Source organism: Pelmatolapia mariae, linkage group LG1 (genome assembly GCF_036321145.2).
Source record: "Pelmatolapia mariae isolate MD_Pm_ZW linkage group LG1, Pm_UMD_F_2, whole genome shotgun sequence".
Classification (NCBI taxonomy): Eukaryota; Metazoa; Chordata; class Actinopteri; order Cichliformes; family Cichlidae; genus Pelmatolapia; species Pelmatolapia mariae.
In genome coordinates this window covers 4018770-4042989 of record NC_086227.1, presented here as the reverse complement: position 1 = coordinate 4042989, position 24220 = coordinate 4018770, and the positions used below count along the sequence as shown (strand labels likewise).

The 24220-nt window shown below is 39.1% G+C and overlaps 1 protein-coding gene across 1 annotated transcript in view; it reads right to left on the bottom strand.

Moving 5' to 3' along the window:
- Window positions 1-20180, bottom strand: part of LOC134629520 (transmembrane channel-like protein 3) — a 47889-nt gene extending 27709 nt beyond the window's left edge. Inside the window, exons 1-12 of the mRNA XM_063476948.1 lie at window positions 20059-20180; window positions 17702-17848; window positions 10632-10707; window positions 9744-9825; window positions 8515-8621; window positions 5263-5361; window positions 4788-4930; window positions 4237-4384; window positions 4087-4130; window positions 2679-2826; window positions 1459-1568; window positions 919-997 (exon numbers count right to left, since the gene is read on the bottom strand). Coding sequence (XP_063333018.1) covers window positions 919-997; window positions 1459-1568; window positions 2679-2826; window positions 4087-4130; window positions 4237-4384; window positions 4788-4930; window positions 5263-5361; window positions 8515-8621; window positions 9744-9825; window positions 10632-10707; window positions 17702-17848; window positions 20059-20180 — 1305 coding nt within the window. The remainder of the gene's footprint in view (window positions 1-918; window positions 998-1458; window positions 1569-2678; window positions 2827-4086; window positions 4131-4236; window positions 4385-4787; window positions 4931-5262; window positions 5362-8514; window positions 8622-9743; window positions 9826-10631; window positions 10708-17701; window positions 17849-20058) is intronic.
- Between the last annotated feature and the right edge of the window lie 4040 nt (window positions 20181-24220).

Below are 24220 nucleotides of genomic sequence, written 5' to 3'. Positions count from 1 at the left end.
GCGCAACGAATCTTGGGATAGGGTGGGCCACCAAGGTTCCACCTCATGGATCCTTCAGATCCCAGGAAAACAGTCTTCTTCGCATTGCTGTGACATAATCAGCCTTCAAATGTGGCCTTTGAAGGATGCAACCCCTGAATTTAGACGTCTAAAATGTAGGACTGAGCATTTTAGCATATTAGCTTATTTAGCCTACACAATTAGCATTACCATTAGTATAAAGATAATAGAAAATAATTCCAAACTAGTTAGTTTATGTGCATAAAAAGTAAACAGAATACCTGGACACATTTTAAAGACACTGAAGATAGAATGAACTGTGTTTACCTTCTTAAAGTCTCAACTTTGGCTCTAATAAGTAGTAAAGTAATACCACTGGAATAGTGCTAGTTGTTAGCATAACCCTAAGTTTACCAGTTATTTTCTGTCCAATGTGTTGCTCATGTCAACATCAAAATAACCTATATACTGAATTTTCACTTGAATGATATGAATCTCAGTTTAACTGTTTAAAGCCATATGTATTGTATTTGATGAGATTTTGTGAGTTAGGTACTTTTTCATCAGTGATATTTCTCCCCTTAACAATCAATTCCACATTGTATTTTTAAATAATAAATTGCAACAAAAAATAAATAAAATGCCTGAGTCACAATACAGATTTAAACTCATATTAATATTCATTTACTTTTTTAATTTTGTCAGAAGGTCCACTAAATACTGAATTTTCAAAACATGAATTTTGTAGCAATTCTTCCATGGTTAAATATTTGGTAATTTGTTTGTGCTATTTTCTAGTAACTGTGGCAAAATGAATGACCAGCAAATTAAATTATTAATCTTATATTATTGTCTAAATAGTGTTCAAATTTAAAACAAGAGAACTAATTCTTAACTGGGGCTAGTTAACATACTCACAGCAGAGCTCATACTGTTGACTTTATCAAGGAGAGCAATGATGAGACTGTAGAGATTCCCAAGGTATAAGACAAGGACCCTGTAAATTGATGAGCATTGTAAGACCTTTCAGTTATTATATAAATACTGCTCCAATGAGGGCTCTCATCAGATCTTGATGAATGAAATAGTCAAAGTAAAAATTTTTACTGACAAACATTGTATAATTTGTTGAGAACAAAACAACCTAATCCACAAACCAACCTAACTTTGGTTAGTAGAAACTATATTATTAATATCAGTTACCCATAAAATCACCACAAACTTTAAAAAACCATAAAACCAGTTTTTGTACTACTTGGGTTTTAAATTAAAGACTTTAAAAACGTGCAGGGCCTGAGTAAGTTGCAACTCATATCACTATTGTCACATAACTAACCAAAGTTAAGGGAAAATTTTAACTTAGATTTTTGGCATAAAAGTGTAAGGGTTCCATTCATTTTCTGAATAGGATAGTATGCCATTATTGTGTCATTATAGGCTGCGGTTAGACAATGGTACCTGGCCAACTGGAATCGCAGTGAGGTTCGTGGGTGGTACATCTCCAGTTGAGCCACCAGTTCAAAAGCAGATGGAGCAATCATGGTGATGAGAGAAACCACTACACTCACCTGGAAAGAAGATGGATACATAAGTAACTGATGGGTAGTTGGTAGTTGGAGAAAAGTTTGTTATTTTAACTGAAATACATGTAACAAATATAAGTCTCATTGTTTCTAACAATTTCAGTGATTTCCAAGGGTCCTAATTAATTGATTCATTGATTAATTCATTCATTGAATGTTTATAATAACTGAACATGCTCATTAGGTGCAGTTTTCAGTTATGTGTGTGTGGCAAGAAGTTCGGCTATAACTACCCAAGTGGCAGTGGCAGTGTACTTTTCACCACTACATCAGACACTTTGGTGACGTAATGCTTGGATACAGCTGCTTGCCCATGGAAACCTATGAAGCTCTATGCAATGTTCTTGAGCTCTGATGGCCACAGGAATGTTGGAGGTCTGTACAGATTGACTCTGCAGCAAGTTGGTGACCTCTGGGCACTACATCCCACAGTATCCGCTGACCCCGCTTTGAAATTTTCCGTGGCCTCAGCCTCATCGTGGCTGAGTTGCTGCCTTTTTCAGTCACTTCCAGTGTGGCATAATGCCACTATCGGTTGACTGCGGAGTATTTGATGGCAAGAAAAATTCCAGACTGGACTTGTTGCACGGTACCGCAATGCCCTCTCACTGAGCTCCTGAGAAAGAACGATTATTTCACAAATGTTTGCAGAAGCAGTCTGCGTGCCTATTCAACTGTGACCATGAAAGTGATTGGAACACCTGAATTCAATAATTTGGATGAATGAGTAAGTCCTTTGGGCAACAATGTGTGTTACAAAAAACAGGTCAAAAGATGTAGGCATGTAGCAGTTTTACAGCTACTGTTGAGAAAAAAAAATTCTGTATGTGTGTATGCACACAGAGTACACATGTGCGTGTGTTGCACAGTTGATCAGCATCGCTTACACATTTTGTTGTGAGAGTGAGCTGGTTGCTGTAAGGTGACTAAAGCTCTCTAAAATTGGCAGATGGATATATACATTTAGTAGTTGCCTTCCACTGGGTCCATGTCAAGTCTCCACTTTCAGTGGTTCCTTAGAACTGTATTGTATATTGGATTATCCAATTAAAATAACTGATGATAAGGATGGTGACGTCCAGTCTGTTCCTGTACCTCATTCTTCTCCCATAGCGTCAGCTCCGGCTTCTCCTGCTCCAGTTTCTGAGAACGATCCACCACAAAGTAAATGATGTATATGCTCCCTGCTAAAGAAAGGAGCACCAGGATGTTGGCCAAGATCCGTAGACTGATCAGAACTGCACTGAGGGAAAACACAGTGTCATTGGCAATGATTAGTTAGAAAAGTGGATGTAATTGTGATGCACTATTCTTAGTAGACATCTGAAGTGTATGCTGGATGTTCTGAACAACATACACTTCAGATAAGGTGTCACTCCAGCCTCTTTTTGTTATTGCTGACTCTTTCATTATTTACATAGACTTTCAAAAGGACCACCTTCAGCCATGAGTCTGTCTGTAGGATTTTAGCCTCCCTATACCAACACTGAACCTAGAATATAAAATGTCAAGGATTTGGAAATGTATAGATTTTAAACATTAGAAAATCTTTGGGTTTAATCAACTTAGACTTCTGCCTAAAGTAAAGTATTGTAGCTCAGTGTCACCAATGATTTACATGTCACTGCCATTTTCAGTTTCAGGAGATGCACTTGTTTTTCAAGGAATGGTGGCTACTTAAAGATCTGTATCCATCCATCTCCTGCCATTTATCCAAGCACAGCAGTCTAAGCAGAATTTACCTCCCCTTCCCCAACCACCTCATCGTTATCTTCTGAGATAATCTAAGAGACAAAATCTCTTCAGTATGCCTTGAGCCTAGCCAATGTCCAAAACACCAAACCTGGGAGGCATTCAGAAGGTTTCCATCTCAATCCAGTTACCCAATTCAACTTGATAATGAGGAGTAATGGTTCTCCTGTGAACCCCTCCTGAATGGCTAATTGACGCATGCTCAATCATCCAGGTAAGGAAATCCCAAAAATTGATTCTGTTCTCTGTGAAGAGAGATGTAACACCATACTTTTAAGTGCCATTATTTATACATCAGGGAAAGCAAACAAACTCTGGCCAAGTGGATGGAGCAACTCAGAACAGCTCTGAAATGAGGAGGGGGCCTAGGGGTACATCTTTCACCATCTTACAATGCTGTGATTGCAGCCATTCACCAAATCAATGGTTTTTGATAAATGATCATGAATATTTGCATATTAATGATCATGAAACTGACCTCACAGCCCATTGTTCACCAGTGGGCTGGTTTCAGTCATTATGCAAATGTACTGTTTATAAGCTTGGGGAAACCTGCAGTCAGCTGAGACTGAAAAAGTCACTTGGGTGAGTTACGAAACGCTTCTGCATTGAACGCTACGTCGAGATGAACAGAATCAACTTTTTGGGGTAGTAAATAAACAGTCACTCACCTATAGCTTCAATAGACTGAGCTGGAGGAAGCTGGACAAACAGAAAACATACAAAACAATGCTCACAAATAAGCACTTACAGACTGGTATCCTTCTTCTTTTCTTGCTCCTCGACAATGGCTTCCTGTGCAGAAAATTATTGCTAGTCACTTGTGCTTGGGTCATAATTTAAATATCTTGTTCTTAAAAAAATTATTAATTGCACAGTTCAAGCTACATTCTTCTCTGACCCTGATGTTGTTAACAATGGCAGCTCCTTTGCTCTCTGCAGCCTCTGGGTTTCCTATCAGGTAATCCCAGGCACAGAACACTCTCCAGCAGAAAGTGAAGCTTTCATCAGAAGCACTAGCCAGGCTCAGGCGTGAATTCTTTGCCATTCTGCAGAAATATTATTTTTCGGGGCATGTTATCAGACGATATATTTTGCACATCATGTGTTTTATTTTAATAATAATAGCCCTTCCAGCAACAGGGAGAAGATAACAATGTGATCCCTTGTGCGATGTTATGCTGGGAAACATTGGGTCCTGACATTTTTATTTTATATTAAGTTGCTGATTATTAAATGTTGCGAATGATGGAAATTATGCTAAACATTACTCTGACCATGTTATTGTGAAATGTTATAGATTCTGTAGGGATAAGTAAAGATTAGATTAACTTTTAACTCTTTTTTCCCAGTTTTTCCCCAAGTTTTAACAAACTTGAAATCATTCTAAGACATCACATTGCTAACCCATCAGATAATTATAGCATAGCATAATCAGAGCATAATGATTACTTTCGCAACAGAATGATGAAACTGTAGGCAAAGACAGCCATTCCAACCAGGAAGTAGGCAAGGGGTAATCGGTACCCTGCACTGCCGATTTTCCTCACCCTGCCATAGTAACCATAGAATAACACAGAGTACTGGAGGTAGCCCTGTGAAGAATCAAAGACAACACATTTTCACAAACACACATGGCAATACACACAAAGAGATAAAAGTGGTGAAAATGAAAACAGTAAAGGAAATCAGTTGAAGCATGATCATTAGTATCCATTATATGAAATGTTTATATAGGGATGAAAGAATTATGTCTTTACTTGCTCAGTCCTATATTATAACTCTAATGCAACTTTTGAACTGGAAGAGGTTTCGATCGGTTTTATCTTAATTGGTCAGAAAAGGAGTAAAATAATGTTTAAATAATGTTCTAGTCTATCTGTAAGTAATGTGCTATTGATAGAACAGTAAAAAGAAAGAAGCTTGCCCCAAGAGACCAGATGGTGTCCAGGTCCTGGGCTGAAGCCAGGTGTTCCTTGGGAATAGTTTTACTTCTTGTTGTTCCAAATGGTGCTCCAGCCAGCAGCTAATGCACACAAACATAGTTCAGTGCACTGTAATTGTAATAAATAAAATGCATTTCAGTCATGTTATCTACAGGCAAAAGAAGACTGATATGTTTATCTGTAAGATAGGTGACCATATCTATTTGGTGGTATGACACTTCTGGGACTTCCCCATCCTTCATCCAGAGCCAGAGAGCAATAGCAAGACTTGACGATTTGTACAAGGCCATCATTTTAGTTGACAGCTGAGCTGAGCTGATATTAAGATCGCCTACTGATCTGCAGCTGGACTTTGTAACATTATGCTTGATTTTTTTTAGTCCATGCCTCCTGGTTACGGTTTTGCTAGGTTTAGGCACAAACATGGCAGCGTTAGTGTTAGGTAAAGATCAGTGCAAGGTTACAGAAACTTTGTTGTAATTTTTAAAATAACATAAAAAACTTGGTGTTACTGTTGGATTTTTGATAACCCTTTCATCCCCCCATCCATCTACCTGCATAACAAGATAATTTAATACAATATAATAGCCCTTTATTGCCATTGTACATGTACAACCTAACTGTGGGTGCTCCACAACAACTGTGCAGGTATGAAACATAAATAGTAAGACAGCAGGGATAAATAGACATGAGAAATATATACAAACCAAGAGGAAGGCACACAATAGAAGAACGGGTTGCAAAGGACTTGGTCTGAGTAGCCTCTGTGTGTGAGTGGCCCGAGTGATGAGGTTTACTTAGACAGTTGTTCATGTTGGGGTGTGGGTGTTAACAATACAAATGGCCTAGCAATGTCAAAGCATGTCAGGGGCAGGATTGTAGACCTGCCTTTTGGAATGAGCTTAAAGATCATCACCCAGAAGCTTTGTGAGTATTATTATTTTCAAATAATCAACCAACTGTTGGTGTGATTATTATAAAACAACAACCAGGAGGAGCATGTTAATGATTTAAAGGTAGTTGGAACAGTAGAAACAAAGAACACAATTTGAAGCACAGTACGCCATATTAGATTGAAATCTTGCAGTGTCCCCACAGTCAAATACGGAGGTAGAAACATTGTTACCAACAAGGGTTTCTCCACCATGTTTTCCCTGGGGATCAAATACTTATTTCAGTTGGCCATGCAAGTCAATTTCTAACTTTTAGCCAATATGTTTTTTACTGGGGGTTTTTGATTAAAATTAAATGCTTGTTTTTTGGAGGATGTTAATTTCTTTATAAGTGAGCAAACCTACAGCTTCAGCATAGGCTCAAACAAGCCTGTGTTCCACTGTGTGCAGTACATTGAACAAATACAATTGAGGAGCATTGTAAATGTTTTTGAGAGTGTGTTATTAAAAAAAGACAGTGATAACTCAGGTGGACTGACCCTACATTCAAACTCTGTTGAATAATTGGTAAATGGACTGGTTCTTTAATACTCTATGTTAAACTTGCCTCATTCACACAAACACTTTTTTTCTGTACTCTTTCCATGCTAGTGATTTCTATCTAACATTAACATGCATTCATGCTCCAATGGATGCATCAGGGAGCAACATGGATTTAGTGTCTTGCCCAAGGACATTTGGCAAGAAGAGCTCAAACTACCAAGCTTCCGATTAGTAAGTGGCCTGCTCTGCTACCTGAGCTACGGCCACCCACTCAATTCGCAGTACAATACAGAAACACGAAAATGAGAACTTATAATGTTTGATAGCGAATAATATTATTCACTAAGCAAGGTGAGATAAAGGTGAGACGTGCAAATAGGAACAACAGAATGGTAATTCCAACAAACCATGAAGTGAGAAAGAAGAAAAATGGAGGATCAAGATATGCAGCGGGAATGACATTGTAAGTTATGTCTGAGAAAATTGCTTGTGTCTGCATGTCAGTGTTAGATATATATCCAGGTGCACCCCTATCCCACTATTACTGTCCGTGCCTTGCCTTGCAAATATTCTATAATCTGTACTAAAGGACAAATCAACAATATATTTACTGGGGAAAAATTAAATACAAAACTCATCATTGACCATTTGTGTAGGCTTTATTATTTAAGATATTTAACATTTAAATTTAAAAGAAAAGGGCAGGAGATGTGCTGAAAGAGTCCTGCAAGAAAATATTGTCAAACAGTACAGTACAACAAATACCTAAGGAAAACTAAGCGCTTAAATACACTCAAGTTAATTAGGGAGAGGGGAGGAAGCTGGGGAAGCAAAACTAAAGACAATGCACACAACATTAGCATGGTAACAAATTAAAACAGGACGTAACTAAACACAGGACACAAGAATGCAAACTTGATATGGAGAACACAGATGGGCAGAAAACATCCAACTATGAAGACAAAATACAACCTGAAAATATAAAAAAAAACACAGAAATGAAGGCTAGAATATGAAAATCCAAACAAGAATAAAGAAGGATATGCAGAGGGTATAATAATAAGTGCAGGGTCAAAGACCCCAGATCATCTGACAGATGACAGTCAATCCAGCCCTAACTATATGCTTTATCAAAAATGGATCTTTTAAGCCAAATCTTTCCTTATTGTGACTGGGCCACAAAAAAAAGTCAAGGTTTTGGTGCAGACTCGTCAAACTCTGGACTTAAATGTAACTGATATCTGTAAAGAAGAGTGGAGCAAATTCCACCGGGATGTGAAAGACTCATTGCCAGTTAAACTCAACATTTTCACTGCACCGTATGAGAAATAGAAGTTAACATGCATTTATGAATAGAAAATTGCTATCATAGATATCTCTAAGAGTTGTATGCTGCACACCTAGACATGTGATTCTACAGACTAGTTTCCAGGAAACAATGTGTATGATTTGAATATATGATATGAATGATTTGACTGCATTATTATATTTACACAGATTGTGGGTGAAACTTAAAATTTATTTAACAAATTTGTGTTCATTACAAAATTTTAAATCTTGCAATGAGTCTGAATCAGTTGGCGCCAATGAGTGCAATTCATCTATGACATCTCTCTGTCCAACAGGGGACTTAACTTAGCTGCTGCTAAGTGGTTGTATTAGGATTATATTCCTGTATAAAAGCAAGGTTGTCAAGCGCCTGTGTAGTTTTGCAGCTGGATTACCATTCTAAAGAAACTAGAAATTTCTAGTCCATCCATCCATCCATTCCATATATGGTATGAGAGATTTTCTGACCTCTGGTAGGACAATGAAGGCTCCAGTCATGATGGTGAGAACAATGTTGATCCCAAACAACCAGCGGAGGAAGATAAAGTAGGAGGCCACGCCTGACCCAAAGTGACCTCAGCAAGTCAGAGGAAACATCAAAATAAGATTGACTAATATGTTGCACATAGTTCACACACAAACACTGCTGTAGGTGTACACCACTGACAGTAATGCATTTTAATGGTGCTGTTTGATCAAAAAGCTTGGTGGTTTCTTTCAAAGCTTAATGTAACTTAATAATAAACACAGCTCACTGAATAAACTTTTCACATTCATGGTGCCTGGAAGCAAACACTATTTGGTACATTAATGACAAAGAAATAAAAATTTATTTTTGAGAAAAATATGTCAAATTGGGCAGTTGTACTGGGCCAGCTTACTATGGTGGCCTAATACGCCATAACACAACTCCTCTCTGGACAACCATCCAAGCATATAACGCTTTGGATATAACAGTCACCAACAACCCTTGGGTTGTTATTTATGTCGATGCCTTCATCCATACAATAAAATGACTGAGCTCATCAATGCATCCATAAGGCTTCAATTTATCATAAGAGTGCATGTGCCAAATAGCATTTGTTCCTTTAGTGCTGTACTGCTGTCACCAAAATGCTGCTCTCTTTGAAGCTCCACACCATAAGAATTGATTACTTTAATAATCTGCTGGATTGTGTTCTGCTGTACCACAAATTTGAATAGCTTAAACACGTAACCAGCAGTATCCTTGGATCTGTTGTGCCGTTGTTCTTGATATGCATCTAAATCAGTGTGTTATTTTCTCTTGAATGGCCCCAGTTCACAACAACGTCTCTTCAAAGTCCATATACTTATGGTAATGTGTTGATTCTGAGCTAAAATCACAAATATTTCTTTGTTGTTAAATCCAGTTGAAAAGTATAATTTAATAAGGCCATCTAATGTTTGAATATATCACAGCAAAGCCGATGTGGAAAGCAATGACTTTCCTTGATGAAAACATGCTATTTTCAAAGTTATTTCCCATTTTCTGTCCTGTTGAACATCATGAGTGATTTCTTATCCCTCCACCCCCCCCCACCCCCCCCCCACCCCCACACACACACACACACACACACACACACACACACACACACACCCGGCTCCTTTGTTTTTTTCTTTTTAGCCAGCAGATGTAGGAAACACGTTTTCATGAACAAAGAAAACAGATAACTCACTTTCTATTTTCTTGATCCTGACTTCCCAAGGAATGAACAGCACCACAATGTTGTAAAGCAAACGGGAAAGTTTCTTCAGCAGCTGCAGGTGAGAATCAAGCTGAGAAACACTGACAGAGGTTTAACAAAAAACTACTTCTACCATTGTTCCTGTGATGAGAAGCTCTCAGTAAAGTCTAAAATTATAACAGCAATTACATTTTTTATTTATTGTGTGTTGATGAACTGTCTAATTTTCAATTTTCAGCATATAATAAAGTAGCAGCTGAGATCTGAAACAGTGTGGCTGTATCGTTTTTAGAGTGCTGAAAGATAAGAAACACAACTAAGCTGTTAATTGTTAATCAAGAGAAGGTCAGCTGGGCCATTGATTCTGATTTTCAATTAACCGTGAGCCAAACTGTAGAACTGATACCTGATCATCAGACTGCTCACTGAAAGTCAATTTATTCTAATGGGTGGGAAGCAGCCCAAACATTGAATTAACTGCGCCGTAACATGGGCTATAAATTCACTTGTACTGCTCCATGGATTATTGCAGCACAACTATCTTTCTCACTGTCTGACTTAATCTTTTTGCAAATGCGAATAAAGAGTTATACAAATGTGTGTTCAGCCCACAGAGGAGAAGAGCCTTGAAAGATCAAAACTCAGCAGCCTTTATATATGAAATCCAACAAAATTTACTGTTTTGGCTGTAATCATCAGGCCACTGCAGTGCAGAGAAATAAAACTGCCCTGAAATAGCACTTTATCCTGTTGTGGACAAGATCTATAATGCACTATAAATACATTAAGCAATCTGTTTCTCCAATCTCTAGTCCAGCAGGATTAGATTGTTAGTGCAAAAAAAAAAAAAGTCAGTGGATGAAAGGCTGGTGGACGTACATCAGCTCCTGCAGTCTGGTAACCTCTGGTTCTGGTTAGTTGGCCCTCATATCTCAGAACAATCTCTCTGGCCTGCCTGGGAATCACACAGATAAAGTCCACCAAGTACATTTATTTATTTAAACAGAAAAAGATCTTTCCATTCGCTTACTTGCATTTTTACAAATGAAAATTTTGTGAATACTTACGCAGTACACATAATCAAGTGTATTCAAGTAATCAATAATCAAGTGAGCATAACTCAAAATCAAATTAAATCTTAATTAAATGTTCTTGAAGTAGCCCCAACATTTTTATATCACAAAGATTTTAAATATATAAATATTATTTCTCTGATTCAAGTAATCAAACAACTAGGAAGGAACAACTAGGAAGCCACTGAGTACTGAGTGTGTGAATTGTATAATAATTTACAGACTTTCAAGGCTCAAAAAAGAAACTCCGGCTTTACAATAAATACATGTTCATTTACAGGGCTGAGAGTCCAAATCTGAAGACTAACTCGTGTCTGGAAATGTGGGTAAAAATCACAAATTTGTGGTGTGAAATAAATTGTTCTTGCAGTGGAAATAATTACACTCACCCTGAGATTAAAGGGGGTTTAAAACTGCACACTAGCATCCCACCGCTGATGATGGTAATAAAACCTCTGCTGTAATAGCAAACTGCCCATATAAAACCTGTTATTCATGGCACACACTCAGCACATCTCAGGAGCTCTCTATCTACTCCCTCTGTCTCTCTGTGGCTCAGCTTGTTCTCTGACTAGTAGTCTCCTTGGACTCAGTCAGTCTGTACTATTTGTTGGTACTATCAAAAAAATTCTATTTCCTTATGCAAAAAGATATAATTGGTGAAGGTAAAATTAAATGTGTCCCTCATATATGCTCTTCGTGTACAGTGATGTGAAAACCCTCCTACCTTCCTTTAATTCCAAGGTTTTATGTACAAGGAAATAATTAAAAATAATCTGGTATTTACCACATTCTAAAATTACAGTGTAACGTGCCATGTAATTGCATGACATATCACACTGTGTGCTTGTATATGCTTAACTTGTTTCAGCCAGCTTAAAACAGGCTTATCTGTTTCCTGTCACTGGCAGTACTTTCCTCTCCATTTGTCACCACATTGTTGCCCTACTGTGTCAAAACCTAGCTGCTGTGTCGTTTGAGTACTTACCTGTCTGGCCCAGTCTCTCACACACTCTCAGTTGCAAACTGTTCTAGAGGCTTTGACATTGCAAAGCTGGCCCTGTGGAAAAAGTGATATCCTGACTCGTGAAAGAATTGTAGTAAACATTTTTGCTGGACTCATTCCTGATATTGTTCATTAAGCCCTGTAGAACCTTTCTCAGCTGCATCTGAGTCCTCTGAAACTTTAACAGTTCTGTAGTAGATTTGCTGGTGTGCTTGGGATCATTGTCCCAAGTGCACCATTACACAATTTTGGCCTAGCTTTGCTGTTCAACAGATGCCCTTATATTTGACTCTAGAATGCTTTTGTATAATTTGCTCGCTTTAATATGCACTATATTGCCAAAAGTATTCACTGACACATCAAAGTGACTTTAAGTGTTCCAATCCATCTTCCATTTCAATTCAATTTTATTTATATAGCACCAAATCACAACAGCGCCTCAAGGCACTTTATACTGTAAGGTAGACCCTACAAAAATACATACAGAGAAAAACCCAACAATCATATGACCCCCTATGAGCAAGCACTTTGGCGACAGTGGGAAGGAAAAACTCCCTTTTAACAGGAAGAAACCTCCAGCAGAACCAGGCTCAGGGAGGGGCGGGGCCATCTGTTGTGACCAGTTGGGAGAGATAAGGAAGACAGGATGAAAGACATGCTGTGGAAGAGAGACAGAGATTAATAACAAGTGTGATTCAGTGCAGAGAGGTCTATTAACACATACCCACATAGCATAATTGGTATGGTCCAGATCAGGTTGGCCAGAGGTAATCCACACATGGGCCAGCACAAGGCCAGTTGCAGATACACTGGTGGTCCTGTGCTGGCCCATGTGTGGATTACCTCTGGCCAACCTGATCTGGGCCACCAAAGGGCCGTCATTCTTTGCGGTATGTGGGCCATGTGTAAGTTGTGTGCAGCCATGGGCCAGTTGCAGACACACTGCTGGCCCAGATGTCAGCCTAATGTGTACCTTAATCAAGCCATGTAATAACAACATGTGCCGGAACATAATAGTGCAAAAGTAACATGACGAAACTCTGTTCAGACAGTGAATGGACTGATTCTTATATAGCGCTTTTCTACTCTCCCGGATTACTCAAAGTGCTCTATACAACATGCCACATTCACCCAATCACACACTTTCTAGACTGAGTGCTTCCTAACTATTTTCATACACAGACTTGTAGATTGGAGGAGCCAGGGATCGAACCACTAACCTTCCGATCAGTTGGTAACCTGCTCTACCTCCTGAGTTACAGCCAGCCACTGGCAAAGATGAGCAAACCGTCACTAGGTTTTGGATGAAGTGTACACTCACAAACCTGTCAAAGCTGCATTTGAAACGTTGGTGACCATAGCAGTATCGTACTGCAACATGGCATTTGGGTCTTCTGACTGAAACAGGAAAATAGGAAGATAAATAGTGCCATCATTACCAGACCTGGCCCACATCTAGTTGGCATACACCCTGCCATGACACTAGTCAGTCAGAAGTGCCAGTTTGATGCTGGATCCAGGGAAGACCTGTTTTCTATGGGCCTGGGCCACATAAACCAAGAAGTGAGAAAGGTGACTGAAAAGGAAATACTCAATGCATCATGGGAATTCCCCAGCAGCCTACGCCTATTGCAGCATGACTAAGCGAGGATTCAGGGTCACCTGGTCCAGCCCTAACTATATGCTTTAGTAAAAAGGAAAGTTTTAAGCCTAATCTTAAAAGTAGACAAAGTGTCTCCCGAATCAGAACTGGAAGCTGGTTCCACAGAAGAGGGGCCTGAAAACTGAAGGCTCTGCCTCCCATTCTACTTTTAAATACTCTAGCAACAACAAGTAAGCCTGCATTGAGAGAGCAAAGTGCTCTATTGGGGTGATATGGTACTAGATAAGATGGGGCCTGATTATTTAAGACCTTGTATGTGAGGAGCAGGATTTTGAATTCAATTCTGGATTTAACAGGAAGCCAATGAAGCCAAAACAGGAGAAATATGCTCTCTCTTTCTAGTCCCTGCCAGGACTCTTGCTGCAGCATTTTGGATTAGCTGAAGGCTTTTCAGGGAGTTTTTGTGACATCCTGATAATAAAGAATTACAGTAGTCCAGCCTGGAAGTAATAAATGCATGAACTAGTTTTTCAGCGTCACTCTGAGACATGTCTTGGTCAAAAATGACTCCAAGGTTCCTCACAGTGTTACTGGAGGCCAAGGTAATGCCATCCAGAGTAAGAATCTGGTTAGATACCATATTTCTAAGATTTTCAGGGCTGAATACACTGACCTGAGTTTTATCTGAATTAAGAAGCAGAAAGTTAGCGGCCATCTGGGTCTTTATGTCTTTAAGACATTCCTACAGTTTAACTGGTGTGTGCTATCTGGCTTCATGGATAGATAGAGTTGGGTGTCATCTGCATAGCAGTGAAAATGTGTGCTATGGATGCATTGGACTATCTTACGGTCATACCATCCTGAGCATGCCCGATCTCATCTGATCTCGGCATCTTCCATGGCTACAGCTGTTTAAAATCAAGCACCTAGGCTGCTTCTAATGCTTCTGTGAAAGAATGATTCACTCTCATGAGCTCACTGAATTCCAATGTGGTACTATGATAGGATGCCACCTGTGCAACAAGTCCACTTGTGAAATGTCCTTGCTGGGTATTAAAACAAAGTGGGAATGATTGGGAACGATAGCAACTCAGTCACAAAGTGGTGGGGTATATAAATTACAGAGTGTGGTCAACAGATGCTGAGATGCATAGTGCACAGAGGTTGCCAGGTTTCTGCAGAGTCAAACGCTACAGACATCCAAACTTCATGGCCTTCAGATTAGCTCAAGAATAGTTTGCAGAGAGCTTCATGGAATGGGTTTCCATGCCCGCTACATCCAAGCCTTACATCACCAAGTGGAGTGCAAAGCATTGGATGCATTGGACTCCAGAACAATGGAGATGTGTTCTCTGGAGTAAAGAATCATGCTTCTCCATCTTCATCTGTTTGGACTTGGCATTTGCAAGGAGAACAGTACTTGTTTGACTGCATTATGCCAAGTGTAAAGTTTGGTTGAGCAGGGATTACGGTGTGAGCTTGTTTTTCAGAAAGTAACTCTTAATGCTTTAGCATACCAAGACATTTTGGACAATTTCATGCTCTCAACTTTGTGGGAAAAGCTTGGGGATGGCCCCTCCAGTTCCAAAATGACTGCACACCAGTGCACAAAGTAAGGTCCAGAGACTGGACCCTGCTGTGAGCCAAGCCTTGTGGTCCAACACTGGTGTCTCACCTCACTAACATGCTTCTGAAAGAATGGTCCGAATTCACACAAACACACTCCTGAACCTTGTGGAAAGCCTTCCCAGAAGAGTTCAAGTTGTTATAGCTATAAAGGCAACATCATATTAAACCCTATGGCTTAAGAATAGGATGTCACTCAAGTTCATATGCATGTGAAGATAGATGAGTGAATATTTTTGACAATAAAGTGTAGTGCTTTTCTAGTCCTACTAACCAAACAAAAAGTGCTATACAACAAATCAGATTTGATCTCCAAAAGCTGGTTCTGTTCATCTGGATGTAGCGTTTTCAGTGGGAGAATCGTTTCGTGCAAATGTACTGTTTATAAGATTGGGGAAATCTGCAGTCAGCTGAGACTGAAGAAGTCACTTGGATGAGTGATGAAACGTTTCTCCCACTGAAAACGCTACGTCCTGATGAACAGAATCAACTTTTGGAGATTTACTTACCTGGATGATTGAGAATGCATCAAGATGAAATCAGATTTGAATTATACATCCATTGATATTGACTGATTTTATACACTTCAAGCACTTCAAGTTAATGGCCAATTTAAAATTACAAATAACAATTATACTGCAAAGCTAGAGTACCCAGAGTTAAATGAAATGATTCTTATATAGCACTTTTCCACTCTCCCGGAGCACTCAAGCCGTTTTATATATGCCTCATTCACCTATTCATACAAGCGTTTTCTTCTAGGATTAAGGGCTTTTTATCTACCAATTACACACATTCATACTCCAATGGATGCATCAGAGAGAGCTTGGAGTTAGCCCAAGGATATTTGGAATGGAGACTGGATCAGCCAGGGATCCAGCCACCAAGCTTCCGATCAGTAGATGACCTGCTCTACCTCTAGATTGTTGGAGCAGCCAGGTGACGTGCTTGGCCTCAGTTCGTTCTGTCTTGCCTGTTCATCTTACCCTGGAATAATCATTGTTTCTGTGTAGAGCTCTGCCTGTGTCTGGAACCAGTAAACACTAAGGCTACATTCACACTGCAGGCGAAAGCGCATCAAATCCGATTTTTTTGACCCTATGCGACCCATATCCGATCATGGTATGACAGTGTGAACGGCACAAATCCGATATTTTCAAATCTGATCTGGGTCACTTTCGTATGTGGTACTGAATCCGATACATATCCAATGTTTTAGAAAGCGACTGCTGTTTGAACGGTCATGTCGCATTAAATCCGTCTTTTACGTCACTGACACAAGTCAGACGCCAATTATCAGCGCCGGAGAAGCGCCCGAGAAGACATTGTGAACGCTTCCTGGCCATCCAGTGTAGATGTTAGTGAAACTGTTGGGAAGACAACGTTGGAGAAACGTGAACATTTTATTTGGGCTGTATTATCTGCAGATTCTGACAGAAATCTGCAACTATCCTTTGAAGCACCGCTCCTCTAAAACAGCAATAAGGATAATTATTAGGTTATCTACATTATTATGTAAATAACAAAGTAACTTAAAGCAAAAATTGGAAAACGTAAAGTCCAAAGTCTTTATATTAAGGGCCATCAGTCAAACAATATTGTTTGCTCTGGGTCTAAACAGAGCACGTTGTGTGTGACGTCTTCTTTTGCGCATCCGGGCCGCTTTGAGCATTCACACTAGAGAGCGTTTGCTGTCGCATTTTATTTGTAGTGTGAACAAGCAGACAAAAAAAATCGGATTTGATCAAAAAATCGGAATTGAGCATTAAGACCTGCAGTGTGAACGTAGCCTATGAGACTGTGAGTGTGCGCCTAAGGACCGCCTGCAAAACCTCAGCATATCAGTAACAGTGCCATTTATTTTCAACTTGTAAATAAACCTGTGTGGGTCTATCCTCCTCCCAGCTTATGACAGAAATCTCCATATAGAAAGGTGCATTTTAGGTTTTTATATTTTATGCACAGTTTTCCAATAATACAGTTTTATTTGTGGTGAGGTGTTTTAATGACGTTTTATTGCTTCTTTTTGTTAAGAAATGGTTTGAAAAATTCCTCCACAGCTTGTCATTGTCTGCTAATAATAAAAAAAAATTGCAATATAGCAAATATCAATTTAACTACAGAAGAAATAATATTTTACAATTCTTCTGCCAGGAAGGAGGCCAGAAATATGAAGATGTCCATGTAGTGTGCAGATAGGCAGCATAAATGTTGTGTTTTAATCTGATCCAATTTATCTTAATTACTAAACAGTGCTAGTTATCCTATGGAAGCTGTAAGGGTGTACTTAGTTTTTCGCACACTGCTTCTGAATTTTGGCTGAATTTTTCTTAAATAAGTGGTGTTGTTTGTGTGCATATGATAATGCAAGGTGGTCATCTATGTTCGCCATTCTGTAAAAGCATGCCACTCTTGTATGTAATATCAGAAACACTTTTAAATGTAATGCAATCCTCTTCAAACCATACATATGTATGTATGTTAGTGACAGATAAAAGAATATTTCATTATTGATATGTCTGCAGTATGAGCAGACATATCAGGAACCTACAGCTGTAAGACCATATACACAGTACACAGAGAATAAGAAAAGCAACAGAGTAACAGTCTACACAGAGATCACAATCAAAAAGATGGTTACTTTAGGACTTTGAGTTTGCGCCTCATTGGCCAGGGCCTAGTCCGAATATTGGCGATGATCTCCTTCTGGTACTGAATGTTCTGGAACATCTCCTCTGGATCATTGCTGTCCACCCTCTCATCTACTTTGTCTTCTTCATCTGAGGAGCTACAGAATAGGACACACGGGCAGAGGGAAATATGGTTCTGTGTTACTCTGTTACAAAGAATGGATCTAAATGGTTTCAGTGTGAAAAAAAAACATGACTGCAATGTCTCTACTTTGAGATAATATTTTTCATTTGATGTGTCATATTAACCTATATTTCCAGTCAGGCTCACTTTATACAACCCCAGTTCCAAAAATGTTGGGAGGCTGTGTAAAATGTGAATAAAAGCAAATAATTTGAAAATGTCATAAACTGAGAACATTTTTAAATGGAGAAAATGTAACATATAAAGGAAAGTGGTGACAGGGACACATCTACAGTTGTGTAGTATTTGCAATTTTTTAACGACATTCAACTTATGAGACCACTTGCTGGACTTTTGGGACAGGAATGTTGTCCCATTCTTGTTTCAAAAAGAATTCTAGCTGCTGAACAAAAGTTATAGCTAAGTTGTTTAGGAAACTCCCCAGACCACTTAGAACTTGTGGTCAATCCTCAAGAAGCAAGCAGACAGAGAAAATCCCACTAATTCTGACAAACTCCACGCATTAATTTTTCAAGAATGGGTTGCTATCGGACAGGATGTGGCTTAGAAGTTGATTGGCAGCATGTCAGGGTGAATTGCAGATGTGAAGCAGCAAATTTTATAAAACCCAATACTTGTGTCACACTCAAATTTCCCATGCTCAACAAACATGTCCCATAGGGGCCAAGCCTCTGGCCAGACATACTGGCCACAGACAGAGACAAATACACATAATGACATAATGCACAAAGACACACCAACCCACTATTGGATGTGCATGAGAACTGATATTTTGATCTGAGCGATGGAAAGATCACAATCCTGTTTTTCAATTATGAATCATTCTTTTGCCCATGTAGGTATTTCTAAGTTCAGTTGATTGGGTTACAATCTTGCCTCTATGATGGACTGCTGATATTCAAGAAATTGCTGATTTCAAATTTTGAAATAAGATCTTGGAATTAATTTTTTTAGCTATTGCTCCCATCTCTTTTTGTTTCTGCCTGTCCTTTGTGAGAAACCATATTCCATTTATTAAAGCTTGATGAACAGCAGCAGCCTCATGGCATTTCATATGTTTGGTTCCTTTGAGCCATACGCAGCCAAGTTAGAAGCACCGGGAATGAGATTTAGCAGCTCTAAGTCTTGGTTGTCACTGGTATTCTTGTATTTATGTTTATGCTTTCTGTATGTTGGGATATCTAAACTTATTTTAATGTGATTATTGAATTAAACTGAAAGTGTGAAGTAGGTTGCAAATAAATTATTCAGTTGCTGTTATTTCTATTTATTCATTTTTATTTTATTGAATTTTTTTCCTAAACAAAAAAAACACCCTTGTCGATGGTGAATGCAGAAGCAGTGTTTTGATTTTCCACAAAGGAGAGATTTCATATGCAGAAAACTATCTGACAAAAACTATGACCAATATGATTGTCAGATGCAGTACTTACAGCATACAAATAGTGTACCTCCAGTGGTTTTCTACCATTAGATAGCCCATTATTACAAATGCATTTGCAATGTTGTTAATTGTTGTAGTAAATTTGTAGTTCACTTTTAATAAGAAAGCACTGAAGAAGACAGCTGTTTGCTGTATCTCTAAAAAGAGTGAATCTAATTGTTCTGTGTGTAAACACTTATGGTAATAAATGAGTAACATAAATTATTTTAGCTGAAATATGGAATGCAAAAGTCATAACTGAATATATCCCCATTACAGAAGAACAGCTCGATGCAAGCATTTCTATACACAAACAATATTCACTGTCACAAAGCTATTATGCAAATATGCATTACAATCAATAAGGGACGTCAAATAATGGTATTTTTTCCATATATCATTCATGCAGTACATTTCAAACATCAAACAAAAACTCATCCGTATGCTCTATGTATCTCTTTGTGTTTGCTTTCCAGGAGTCAGACTCTTTAATAATATTAATTAATGAGCCAAGCAAAACAAATGTATTTGTAGAGGAATGTAGCAACACAGCACACATAAAAATCTTTGCAATTTTCCCTTATTGACTTCATTTAAAAACGAGAAATTTTGTAACCAACTGGAAATTTGAAGCTCTGAAAGAGCAGCTATAAACAGACAGACAGAGAGATCCGAGCAGCGAGGAGTTCCACAAGTGCTGATAGTAGTAAGAGTGAAGAAAGAACAGAGAGTAGACTCACCCCTCCTGGTGGTCCTGGTAGGCAGAATAAATCCTCCTGGAGGTTTTCCTGATACTCTTGTGTCTCCTGGCTGCAGACAGAGACCTGCTGCTCCCATCTAGAGACTCAGACACTGTACTCATGCTGTCTCTACTCAGAGAATGTGCACGATTGTGTGTGAATAATCTGTGTTTGTGTGTGTATCAGGGTGAGAGCTCTACTTGAGCACCTGTGCTAGAGCTATCTGCTGCTCTGGCTCAACACTACAGCAGTACAGGCTGAAACTCACTCACTCAGCTGGCCAGTCACAGTCTACACTGACTGCTTAAAGGGACAGTAACAGAGAGATTTGAATACTCTCACCAAACATATACCAGCTTTCTGCTGATCAATAATTTCTGAAATGGTTCTTAATTTGATATATGTTCAAAATTCTAATTCATTTGTTTTATTACTACTATATAATATAATAACAAACATATAGTTATAATCAATCTATGTCTGTGAATTGCTGTAACTTCTTAGTTGATTGCTGATCAACTATAAAGTTAATTGCTCATTATTTTTATTCTTGGAAAGAAAAGAACGTTGTTTTAACTCCTCCCCTTTAAGGCAACTTTCTTCTGATTGGTTGCCCGTCAGAATCTAAATGCTTGAACAGTAACCAGGTGTTTGCTGCTGTGTTCGTAGCAGGACATCCTGTTCCATGGCAAAAATGAGAAATGCAGACCTGTAAGTGGTTTAAAAAATCTGTGTATCACAGGCCTTGAAGCTAACTGGAGTTTTGCATTACTGTAAGGTGCCAGCACAGTCTCAGGAGCACAGAGGAGATTCCAGGAGACAGGCATACTCTTGGAGAACCAGACAGGTCTGTAGATGGTTGTTAAGCCATCATCAATAAAGGTATCTGCTCCATTGTGCAAGAAGAAACAGGATGAGGACTGCTAGAGCCCTACAAATGACTTTGAACAGGCCTCTGGTATTAATGCCTCTGACCAAGCAGAGAAACAGAAAAAACTGTGGGTGAGCCAAGCAAGAGGGTAGCCTGAGGGTCTGACATCCTATGTGTATCATTATACCAAATCCAGACCCACACCAGACTGTTGGTATTTGACATGTGTTTATAAGGATGCACTCCAACCATGATTTTGATGCATCACAGTAAGTCTTCTTTTCTGTTCTCAGTTGTGTGAAAAAAAAACATACCATCTTTAAATTCCAGGTTATTATACAAATCAGGACATCATAAAAATAATCAGATCTTTAGCATGTCCTAAAATTTTGCCAGCTAGATGAACAGTAACACATGACATATTAAACTAAGTACACCCATACTGTTACCTTAGGAATTAAGAGGGTATGCAGCAGCCAGGTGCTGGTTTTTAAACATACTTGATTAATTGATCATCACCAAGTGGCACTCTTCTTCTCTATACAACATGCCCCATTCACCTATTCACATCCATTCATACAAGCAGTTTTTTCAATGCTTTCCATCTAACATTCACACACATTCACATTTTGGATGCATCAGAGATCAACTTGACGTTAGTATTTTCCCCAAGGATATTTGGCATGCAGATGGGAGGAGCCAAGGATTGAACCCTACCCTTCCGATTAGTAGATGACCTTTTCCAACTTGTGAGCTACAGAACTCCCTTTGAGACTTCTTCTTAAAGGGAGGCCCAGTCAAAGAGCAGACCTAAGCCTAACTGAACTGCACTCATCAGACCTTAGGAGAGCTGAGCATAAATGAACTTAAGTAAAGCTGTAAAGAACAGTGGCCCTAAGTTCATCCACAATGATGTAAAAAACTGATCAAATCATACATGACTACTTAAAGTCACTTCAAGTTATTTCTACTAAACATAGTAGTAGAAAGAATATAAAATGTTACAATAAGTTAGTCCACTTTTTTTCTTTTTATCATGAGTTAGTTCTTATCTATCACTTTTTCACTTAGGTACTCAAAGCACTTCACAACATGCCTCATTGAAACAAGCACTTTTTAAAGGAGTTTTCTGTCCAACTTGGGGTCCTATATCTTGCCCAAGGACACTTTGGCATGCAAACTGGGCAGCTAGGGATCGAATCACAGGTGAAAGAAGAAAATTTAACTTAAGCATTTCTCTTGGCTTTAATTGACCCGAGCAGTGGATTAACTTTTACACTCGTATCCAATTTTTTTGAACAGCAGTAATAAAGTAATTTGCTTCATTTTCAGTTGGCTCCTCGTTCTAGCAGATGTCTTGTTTAATTAATGAAACTCTAACTAGACACTGTGGAGTATTTTAGAACAGTGTGAAACTCTCACTGAGGACAAATTGCAGTTTCTAAGCACAGAAAAAAAACTTGCATATACAACTTAATCAGATTTTGTGAAAGCAGTGAGAATGTACTATTGCACCAGCCTTTCTGCCTGTCTTACAAAAAAATGTAGTGTTTTATTACAGTGTGCAGATGTCACCATGAAGGTTTGTTCATATGTACATACACTACCAGTCAAAAGAACACCCCTATTTGTCCAGTTATTTATTGCAATTCAAGTCATTCAAGTACATTCAAGGTAGGTGAACAGCTAGAGGCTAAAAAAAAGGTAAGGTTAACCAAAACTGAAACATAATGTATATTTCAGAATTATACAAAAAGGCCTTTTTCAGGGAACAAAACCTGGGTTAACAATTTAAAGCTCTTCTGCAGCAATGGCGGTTCATCAAGCCTTGAAAGCTGGTGTGAGTAATTCCTACAGGTGTTCCAACTTTTCTGGATTAATTACAACCCCCTCTGTCTGCATAAAAGCAGTGTTGGAATACACTGTGGTACCATACCCTCGTCAGCATCAACCGAACTGTATTGTAGTGGAGAAAGTAGTGTGTTGCTACAAAAATGGCGAGAAAAAGGCAATTAACAATGGAATTGCTTGATAACAGACGATCATAACACCTAAAAATGTAGATCTTTCCTACAGAGAAATTTCAAAGAAAGTCAAGGTGTCAGTGAGTACAGTTTCCTTCACCATCAAAAGGCACTCAGAAACAAAGCCACAACTGAATCAGAGGACAAGTTTCTGAGAGTTAACAGCTTGTGTGATCGGCGGCTCACAAGGACAACAGCAACAAGCACAGCTTAATAGTGGTCGTAGTAAGAAAGTCTCAGTTTCAACTGTAAAGAGAAGACTTCAAGCTGCAGGTTTGACAGGACAAGTTGCAGCAAGAAAGTGTCAGGTCCGGAAAGATGCCCTGTTTCGGTTGTATACGGCAGGCTTCAGGCCCCCAGAGAGGTGTGAAGTCATCTTGGGTGCAGACAGGTCATGACTTTTGTAGTAGGTTAGAAGTTGAGATGTGTTTTGCTGCACTTGCAAAATGTGCCTAGGCTGTCTGTTGAAACAGGAAGACGCTAGATAGGTCATCAAGATAAGAAGCGAGCTTGTGGGGACAACGGCCTGCATGGGGACTAGACAATGTTCTTTTAAAACTGTGTTAAAAGTCATTGTGGTTTTGAGTTGACGTATACTGTATTATTTGCCTGGCAACAGGAAGGAGGTGGGCTGTACTATTTCCTCCTATAAAGCCTTTGCTTTCTCGCTGTAAGGCAGTTCAATGCTGAAATCTGCTCAGTGTTGGACTCCACATGTGTATTCATTAAAATGCCGTCTAATTGCACCCGGCCGGATCAGTGGTGGTTATTTTGGTCTTCCTCCTCAATTCCTGAACCTAACAAAAGCCATCGCTAAGACTTCAGAATAAGACAAAGAGGCTTGCCTGGGCCGTGAAACACCACCATTGGACTACTTAAGACTGGAAGAAGGTATTATGGGCTCATCAATCAAAATTTGAAATCTTCGGTTCATCATGTAGGATCTTTGTACGCCATCAAGTAGATAAAAGGATGGTTCCACAGTGTGTGGCATCAACTGTCAAATGTGGAGGAGGATGTGTGATGGACTGGGGCTGTTTTGCTAGATCCAGGGTCGGTGACTTGTACAGAGTGAGAGGCACCCTGAACCAAAACGGCTACGACAGCATTCTGCAGCACCATGCAGTACCCTCTGGTGTGCGCCTACAGCAAGACGACCCAAAACATAAGTCCAAGCTATGCCAGAACTACCTCAGGAAAAAAGAACAAGATGGTGAGCTTGAAAACATGACCTACAAGGTCCACACATTTGTGGGAGCCTCTGCAA